This window comes from Pinus tabuliformis, chromosome J, assembly GCF_031772625.1.
Source record: "Pinus tabuliformis cultivar Carrire ecotype Pingquan chromosome J, CPIR1, whole genome shotgun sequence".
Classification (NCBI taxonomy): Eukaryota; Viridiplantae; Streptophyta; class Pinopsida; order Pinales; family Pinaceae; genus Pinus; species Pinus tabuliformis.
In genome coordinates, this window is record NC_142295.1 from 653,935,182 (window position 1) to 653,944,843 (window position 9,662).

The 9,662-nt window shown below is 37.1% G+C and overlaps 1 protein-coding gene across 1 annotated transcript in view; it reads left to right on the plus strand.

Moving 5' to 3' along the window:
- Positions 1-9,109, plus strand: part of LOC149228599 (uncharacterized) — an 85,754-nt gene extending 76,645 nt beyond the window's left edge. The window contains exon 2 of the mRNA XM_089378287.1: positions 8,366-9,109. Within this exon, the coding sequence (XP_089234413.1) occupies positions 8,366-8,766 (401 nt within the window). The 3' untranslated portion in view covers positions 8,767-9,109. The remainder of the gene's footprint in view (positions 1-8,365) is intronic.
- Positions 9,110-9,662: the final 553 nt, after the last annotated feature.

Here is a 9,662-nt window from a genome sequence, read left to right on the forward strand (position 1 = left end):
TGCTATATTGATAAATCGATACCTATGACTTGGTCTGGAATCTATCATTTGTTTACTCATAAATAAGTTCTTCAAGGTGAGGAAGATAGTGAAGTACATTAGAATGTGAGGAATTCTTGGTTGCATAAAGTAACATCACATCGTGTTGTCCCCTCGTGTGCAAAAGCTATATAATGGATAATAAAATGTATTGACATAAGAGACATGACCATTTGGGACAACAATGGCTTATCTATAGCTGCATATGTATATCCTCGTATTGCTGAATATTACAAACTGGCAAGCTATGAAGTGGCACTTACAACAAAGTGGTTTGATGGTTTTGCCTTAGTAAGGATGTCATGAGGACCTGGTGGCAATGCCCTAATAAGTTTTGACTTCGAGTTGATGGGGAATAGAAGACCAAGTTGTTGAGAAAGGCATATCAAATGGTATTGGATATGTATTGCCGATTGCATGGTGGGCCAAATGCATAATTGTTTGAAGAGAATTGGGTACCACTAATATACAAATGTACCCAAGTGGGAAGCATATTCAATTGGGCAGAGATTCTAGCAGCTTCCATTAGGACAGATGTAAAACAAGCTCAGAATCCACCTACAGGAAGATAACCTGAGTTTTAGGTATCTACTAAATGCCATATGCTCAAGATGTCAGCTTGAGGTATTAGGATGGTGATGGACTTTGGCTCTAGACATACCACTAGTGTATATCTACTGTTGACACTTACGGGATACTGGTTACAGGGTAATGTATCACAAGATAGCTGAAGGATTCATCTCACCCTCGTATCACAATCTTTTGAATGACGAATCACCTTGTATGTACGACCAAGCAAGGGAAGCATTGCATGATATCGCTGATTGGTTTACACTGGTGGATGTAATGTATATCAGAGTATTCATGTGAAAATTACTCGATTGCAGTAACTGGAAACTATTCTCCTAATTAATGCAATTTATTTGTCTTTAGATAATCAAATTAACGACAAACAATGAATAGCTCACTACTGCAATCCTCACAATAAAATAAATATGTTGCGGAAATAAATCTAGAACTGAGAAAATAGATGCACACAAATAACACAGTTATTTTGGACTAATGTCCTCGGAAAAACCTCGAAGGGAAAACAGGTGCAACAAATGAGGGTTTTTATTATTATTATGCAACAGTAAAATTATGAGTACAATAATCTAGATGCCTTACTAGCAATCCTCCAACAAATATCTTGGCAAAATAATTTGGAGAAATTTTCTCCCTTCTGCAACCCAACTTGGCCCCTCTGACCCTGCTTGCACTCTTCTCCAACAATTCGCTCTTCCAAAAATGCGCATTGCCAGGCCTGAATAATTCACACGACCTGCTAGTTGGCTCCTAGTGAGCTGTCCTGCCTCCCTTAGTTACTAGAAGGAATTCACTATGCCTCCTGGAACTCGATCTGATCTCTGACAAGTCTGCAAACCCTCTTCTAGCAACTTGAACTGGGTTTTCTGGCTGCTTGGCCTCTCTCTGCAGATAATTCGACCTCTCCTTTGCTGGCACTGGAAAAATCCTTCGGATCTCTCTGCTATTGCTACTTCAATCACTGCTCTCCTTCTGGCTCGAACTCTCTTCTTCCTTGCTGAAGCTCATCTAGATAGCTCGATCTACTAAGGAAACTCGCTCTACATAACTGTGTCGCTCCTCATCCCATCAAACTGCTCTTATAATCTCTCGCTGGAGCTTCAACAACCATGATTAGATCCTCATCAACGACTAAGATCATCTTAGACTCAATCCGTGTGAGTCTCTAGAGCTTTCTCAATCTTTTCAATTGATTGTTGTTAATTAATCAAGTTTCCTAACTTAGACTTATGCATTTTTAATTATTGATCAATTAACTTAATTGAGTGGTCTCTAGCTATTTTCTCCAAAACCTTTTCTCAGTTTGGAGATATCATGTTCCTTAGTTTCTTAGACACAAATCAAGACTAGAACACCTGTCCGATGCTACAAAAACTAACAATTCAGAGCCCTCAAACCACCTCACCAACTTCCTTTGTTTGTCACAGATAAAGTAATCTTGTAGAAAGTAGCATACCAGGAACAACAGGACTTGGAGGTATGCTAGTCCGCACAAAGAAGGCACCATGGCCCCCTTTCCCGATATATGTAGGCACGTACTATGTTAGATGTTACAAAGAAGCAGAAGCATAGGCTAGTGACTTGGAATGCTTTAGGTTTGGTGAGCTAAGTTTTCACAGATATGATTCCAAGGGCATTGCTGCAAATCACTGTAATTAGCTAAAATACAAATGGATTTATACACCAAGCATCGATGAGGAAAAAGAAAAGTTCAAGAACTTTTACAATGTTGCAAAAGCCTTAGATGCACAAAAGGGAATGGGTAGTTCCCAACCTACAAATGATGCCGAACCTACAAACAGAGGATCATCCAAAGGCAAAGATGCCTAAGACAAAAAGCTACCCATAAGAGAGAAAGGGAGAAAGATGCAACAAAGAAAGTGAAAAAATGCTAAAAGAAAAACAAGAAGCCAAGAAAGAGGAGGAGAAAAGGAAGAAAGAGGAAGAGAAAAAGAAGAATCAAAAGGAGGAGAAAAGGAAGAAAGAGGAGGAAAAAAGGAAGAAAGAGGAAGAGAAAAGGAAGAATCAAAAGGAGGAGAAAAAGAAAAAGTGGGAAGAAGAAAACAGAAAACGAGAAGAGGAAAGGTAGAAACAAGGAGAAGAAAAGAAGTAGGATAAAGCCAGAAGAAACATGAAGAAGAAAGACATGCAAAAGAAATGGCTGACAAGAAAGCACAAGAAGAAATTAAGCAAAAGGAGCAAGCTCAAAATGAAGCACAAGTCATATTACCTCCCATGGATATTGAGCCTTCTACACCACTCACCAGAGGACATATGCCACTTGGAGAGATGAGTATCTCGGTTGAAGAAGAAAATCAGATGTTTGATCTTTCAAGCTTCAGATTCAATTGCGGCTCAAATAGAATTGTTCAAGAAAGGCGGTACGTAGCCTGAGATTTGGCCAAACCGATCTTGGTGACCACCAAACAAGATATAGTGGTAGATACTATGAACAATCCTATGGCAATAGATTCTACAAGATTTGCATTCTTTGTTGCTACAAAGAAGAACATTGAGCATTTGTTGAATAAGATCAAAGAATTGGAGAAGAATTTGGCCAATTCGCAACAGGAGAATGAGAGGCTTTAAAAAGAGAATCAAACTTTGTCGACCTCAAGTTCCCATGAAGATGACTTTTGAGCAGTGGCACTAGAAGAAATCAGAGTAGTAGAAGACATCATGAAACAACTGTAGAAAGAACTATTCAAGCTTTAGAAGGTAGCGTCCTCACACATGGCCATTCAAAATGAACACAAGGCAAAAGGCACGTTGTTAAGAGATACGTCGACCGCCGTGGATATAATGTATGAGAGAGACACAAAATATCCTAATGCCCCAATGGATCTACCAAGAAAGGATGAAATTGCCAGGGAAAGGGTTAAGGCAAAAATCAAATTGATCATCCAAGCCCATGAGAAGCTACGGAAAGATGTGGTCAGGATAATGAGTGATTATTGACAATGTCATAGCATGATAACAGTTCTTATCAGGCCATAATAAATAGTCTCCATTGGAGCATGTGGGGAAGTGAGGCTAGAACAAGACATTCAGCGAAAAATTCAAGAATTCATAGATGCATGCAGGATGGCCATTGCTCGGAATAATCTAAAGCCCACCCGAAAAGTTATTGTGGAACACATGGTAGAACCAACAAAGTTGCATACAATGCTCTCCACCCTATTCCACCGAGTAGAAGCAAACATGAAGAAAATAGTGCCTGATTCTTTCGATTGTGAGATTGCCTGTGAGAGCCTGATATCGAGCCAAGTACTATCCATAGCTGCTGATTAAATAGCATGGCACACTTACCTAAGTCAAGAAATGCAAGTTCAAACCATACCTTTGGCTATTTTGGAATTCCATGTAATTATGTAAATAATGTAGAATTAGAATTAAAAGTGAAATAGAAATTAGTCTTAGAAGAAGCTGAAAAGTCATGAAGGTATTTGAAAAGTTGTTGAAGGTGAAAGGTCACCTAACTTTGTATAAATATACCCTCATGGCTAGTTAGAAAGGACTTTTAGTTTTGGACTTACAGCACTTTGGAAAGGGAAAGCTTGTTCATTCCTTTCAAAGATCAAGTGACAATTTTGCATTTCCACTATTGGATCTCTTGGATACTTTGTGTAATAGTGCATTGGATATTTTGGCATCAATATTGAGAAGCTCTTTCTAGCCACAACAAGCATTTCATTCACGTGTTATTGGAACTTGTAAGACTATTCTTGTAGCTTCTCAATGGTACGTGATTGCCTATTTATGTGTTGAAGATTGAAGAACTATTTTGTTAATTGGAAACTTACATCTTACTTGGAATGGTTTGCTGATTTACATATGCTTTCATACTGCTTATTAATTGCAAACTACTTTACAACTGGTAACTAGATTTCTTCCTTGTTCATTTATGTTAATTAAGGTTTGCTAACAATCTTTCTTTGAGATTCATGTTCATATACTTATCTGTTGTAATATCCTTTGTATGTGTTGTTTAAGGTTTCCAAAGCTATTCCAACTTGCATCTCATTAGGGTATCATTAGGATTTCCCTTCTTCTTGTTCAACTCGTCCAAAGTCTAATTCTCAAACATTCATGGTGGCAGCTAGGCCGACATACCGGATGGGATGCCTATCCCAAATGCTGTGAGGTCTAATTGGGACTTCATACTGGGGAAATCCTCTTACAATCGTTGGTGGTGCATTTCTCCCTGTCAATAGGACATCAATGGACACCACCCAGCACTGATGAAGCTTCCTAATCCAATCCTTATGATATGATTTCACATGCCTAATCAATGATTTTGGCTTGAATGAAGGGTACATTTCTTTTAAAGCCGTGACAAAGGAGTTCAACAATCAGCACTACTAACAATTAGGGTATTTTTGCTAAAGCCATGACAAATGAGCAAGAACATTTAAATGATAAATATAAATGATAAGCAATGTTCCACCATCGCTTATGTTGGGATACTCATCATTAGTAACACCCTTTGCCTCTAGATTCTCAAGGGACATCAATCAAGTCTATCGAATTTTGATGAAACTCCTAATCCAAGCCTTAAAATATGGCTTTACATTCCTACTCAATGGTTTTGGCTTGAATGAAGGGCAATTTTTGTTAAAGCCATGACAAAGGAGTTCAAAATTCAATACTACCAATGTTAAGGTACATAAAGGGCTTGGTGCTCTTGATTAAATGCCAATCCCATACCCTCATATGTGATAGAATATAATGAAAATGCTGCAATCCTGCCAATCCTGAAATGCTGAAAACTGTCAAGTATTGTGAATTTTGAATGGGACATGAAAGTCTACATTCTCCATGTGAATTCTGAAGATGTTGCAACCACTCTCAAATATCCTGAAACAATTAATGGTAATGTTAAAAATTTAAGTAAAATGAAAGATAGAGGAAATGCCAACTTTGGATAAAAAAGAAAGATAAAGGAAATGTCAGCTTTTAGATAAAAAAGAAAGATGAGGGAAATGCTATCTTTGGATAAAGAGGAAAGGTAAAGGAAATGTCAACTTTTACTTCAAGAATTTATTATTATTATTAATCGTAGCACTTCTGGTCAAGCCTAGTAAAAAAAACTGAGTCAATCCAAGTCAAAACATGCAGATTTAGTACTGCCTTGGAAAAAAGGCAGATTTAGTGTTGGAAATGTATTGTACGGACATTGGTATGGCCATAAAATGTGTTTCCGGCTGTATGAAATGTGTTTTCCACGCGTGGGGGACATTTGTTCAGCTGAACATACATGTCAAGGCCATACCACGTGTTTTCATGTTTCAGTATGAAAAGGAACCTAGTATGGTCCTATACTAGACATTTTCTGCAACATAGGGGAGAAGACAACCTTTTCTTCCAAATGCATGAATGATGATACAATATGTACATCATACAATTATTCCCCGTGTAGTTTAGAGAGAGAATGTTTGCTTGTGTGCATGCCTAATTAGGAAGAATGTCCTGCAATTACTTAACAATAAGCTTTGTGGTTCAGTAATTGCAGGTCAGTTACTTTGGTTTTCAGTTCATTTGGTTGCAATTGGTTTTTTGTGGAAACATTGTTGTAAATTACATTCAATGATGTACCTGACCCCCTTTTTCTTGGGGATTTGTGGAGTTTTAGGCAGGAGTTGGCTCTACTCCTATGAGTTCACCAACATGCATTCTGCCGTGATGTTGAGTCCCCTCCCCCCAGGGGCCTGGGCTCATATGATGGCCTTTCTAGCTTTTGTGGACAGGGGTTTCTTAATTCCCTTGTTGTCTGATTGATGTAGCTATCTTGAACTTAGCTGCACTTATTTGTTCTTCAAAAGAAATTACTTAACCATAAATGAAGTGGGTTCCTATTTGATTAAGAAGACTAACTTGCTAGTTGAGGAAGGGTTAATAACTTAAGATCTCGGGGGGTTGAGGTTTGCAAGTCCTTCCAGCTCATTGCCACCTACTTGAACTGTTAGCTCCTTAATGGTGTGCTATACTAATAAATTGCATCCCTAGTCCTTGAGAACTCTAGCTACCCATTTTTAATTGTTGGCCTTCTAAATATTATATATCTCATGTGCCTAAGCTCATCACCAAAAGAGTCAAAAACAACTTATAATGCCAGCAATATTAACCTAGAATCTCATGGCATCTTAGGCAAATAGGGCATCGTGCTAGGCTCTCAACGTACAGAATCAGGACAATTTCCTCACAATACGTAATAAATTTTCTTTTTGTTACATAATATAAATGATAAGTGGGGTCATGATAGAGAATTGTCTCCTTGCATGTTTCCTATGTGCAGATCATTTATGCGATTATTTCTGTTCTTCTTGATTTCATTCGTTAGTTTTTAAAGATGTAGTTGGTTTGTTCTCTTCTTTCGGCCATTTCATCTATCCTCTGGTATTTTTAATTTTTGAGGTGCTATCTCTTTGTTTGTATTTAAAGAGATTACAATATCAGATATATTCGTTTGGATTATGCCGTCTTTGTTTTTACCAATTTATACATTCTATCTCTTTGGTCTCCAAATTTATACATGCATATTATTTCCCTTATGCTCATCTAAAAATTGTGTCCATTAAGTCAAAGAACTTATATATTTGGTCATCTGGTGCCTATACTAGATCTCTTAAAATTGCTGAAGCCAGGGAGATCACTGCAAAATGGAAATTAACAAAGTTGTGCGGGAAAATAATGTTAATTCTTAGTTCCATTATAATAATTATTATCTAAAAGAACTGAGCTCATAAAAATGTATAGGAAGGGATCTTTGTAAAATTTTGCAATGACTGATTTGTTAAAAACGTATGGAGAGAGTTGATTATAGACACATACAAAAAACAGTGGAAATTGCTTATAGAGATATGAAGCTGAACAAGGTAGGGATAGTTCATAACGAAAGTGCAATATCTTGGGACTTGGTGCTTACATAGAAACTATTTTAACTTGCATACAAGAATTTTGTTAACCTGCACTTAATTGGATGTTAGTGGATCTAATAGATTAGAATATAGCGATCTACAGGATCCCGTCGAGTAATAATGACTATCCAGACACGTAATAGATCAGAACTGTCAAACTATAGAAATGGGAACCATATAGGGGCTAATATAAATTGTTGGTCAATTTGAGAAATCCCTTGGTCTTAGATTCTAGCATTCGTTAATGCTTATAAGTTTTGTGAAGATGAGTTTGGATAGCATTTGTGACTGTCAATCTCTTGCCTTTGTTGATTAATCTATTTTCAAGATTTTCACATATTTTAATTTTGCCCAAATTCACTAACGACGACTAAATATATAGTTTTAAATTTCAAAGAAATGTGGATCTGAATCATTGTTCATACCTTGAGAATCCAACCCTAGACAGATTTTTACCACAAGGAATGTTTTTTTTTTGGCGTAAATTGATGCCATACTTCAACAACAAACGCTATTGGAAGGTATCTGGCATTTGTTCCTTTAAGTAGCGTTCTTGCTGCGACTTAACCATAATAGAATTTCAACACAGCCTAGGATGTAATTTATTGATATGTAGTACATTAATTTCTTAGATTCTAGCTTATTTTAATGTTTTAGCTTTTTGGAGATGAGTTTGGACAGCCTTTGCGACTGTCAGATCTGATTCATTTGTTGTGTAATCCATTTTTCAATATTTTCTAAATACATCTTTAGTCGGAGCTCTTGGCTATATTTTTCTTTTTTTTTGATTTTGAAGGTTGATTTTTTGTGGTGTACAATTGCAGGGTTTGCACTCTTTCTTGCAATAATCATTGATCGCCTTCACCATTACATCCGAGAGTCATCTGGGTTACGAATGAACATGGAGTCTTTAAGAAAGCAGGCTAAAAGTTCTCAAGAAGAATACTTCCGCCTCAAAGAAGATAAAGAAGGGTCCAATGAGATGAAGTTGTTGAAGGATGAAATTGCTGACCTGAAGCAGAAGCTGCAAAAGTTAACATTGGAGTCAAAAGAAAAGGAAAGAGAAGCCGAGGCAGCTGAAGCAAATGCTATTGCTCTTAGGAAGCAATCAGAGGGATTCCTTCTTGAATATGATCGCTTATTGGAGGACAATCAAAATCTTCGAAGCCAGTTAGCAGCATTTGATCGAAAGTTTTCACGTTCTGATAGCAAGAAGAATACATGAAGAGCATCTTTCATCTTATCAAGATCATTATTGGTTTTTCTCGAGGCACATCTTCGAAAATCCTATATAATATGTCAAACTTTTGTCAAGCATGTTCATAGCAATTCTATGTATCTCTTTATATGTTTGACAGCAAGTGTGGGTCATATTAAATCAAATCGTAAGCATGCTTTACAACCATATTTGGCCCTTTGCCTCTCTCCAAATAATATATGTATAATTTTGGTAAGGCTATGGGGCAACTGCTGTCTCAAATCAAGTTTTGAACTCATTGCAGAACTCCCAGATAATTTTGTTTTGCATAAATCACAACATGACTCAGACTCTGGTATTCTCCACTGCATTTTGTTTGAATTTGGTTGCTGGTGGCTTTTCTCTGGGGAGTGGGCTGCTACATCGTCAGCCATTAGTTGAAGGTTTAAGTGGAAATTGATAAATAAGGTATTTGGATTTGATAATAAATGAGGGATGTAAGACATGGTTTTAGACAATTTCTTTGCTAGTATTTGCAAATTACTCGAGAGATATTTTACTGTCGGGATTGTTATGCTTGTGAGTTAATAGTAGGAAGAAAGTGGGATGACTGCTGCACCTTTTGAAGGAAATGATATGTACGTTAATGTCCATACAAGTGCATGTTTTGAGAGTCTAATTTGTTTGATGCATATCAAGCAGGTGATTGTGTTGTATGCATATGTATTAGGCCATGCTAAATACAGTTGACTCTATATGTAAAAATGGTTGGGTAGTCTACATTGTAGGCTAATATTTTGGATTTCCTCTACCAAACTAACACCATTCTAACTGTGTGTATGATATGGCAACACAACTAGTGCTTCCTAAAATGCATAGGAAGAATCTCGCTTTCATAACAAGTAGTAGTTACCTTGGGTTGT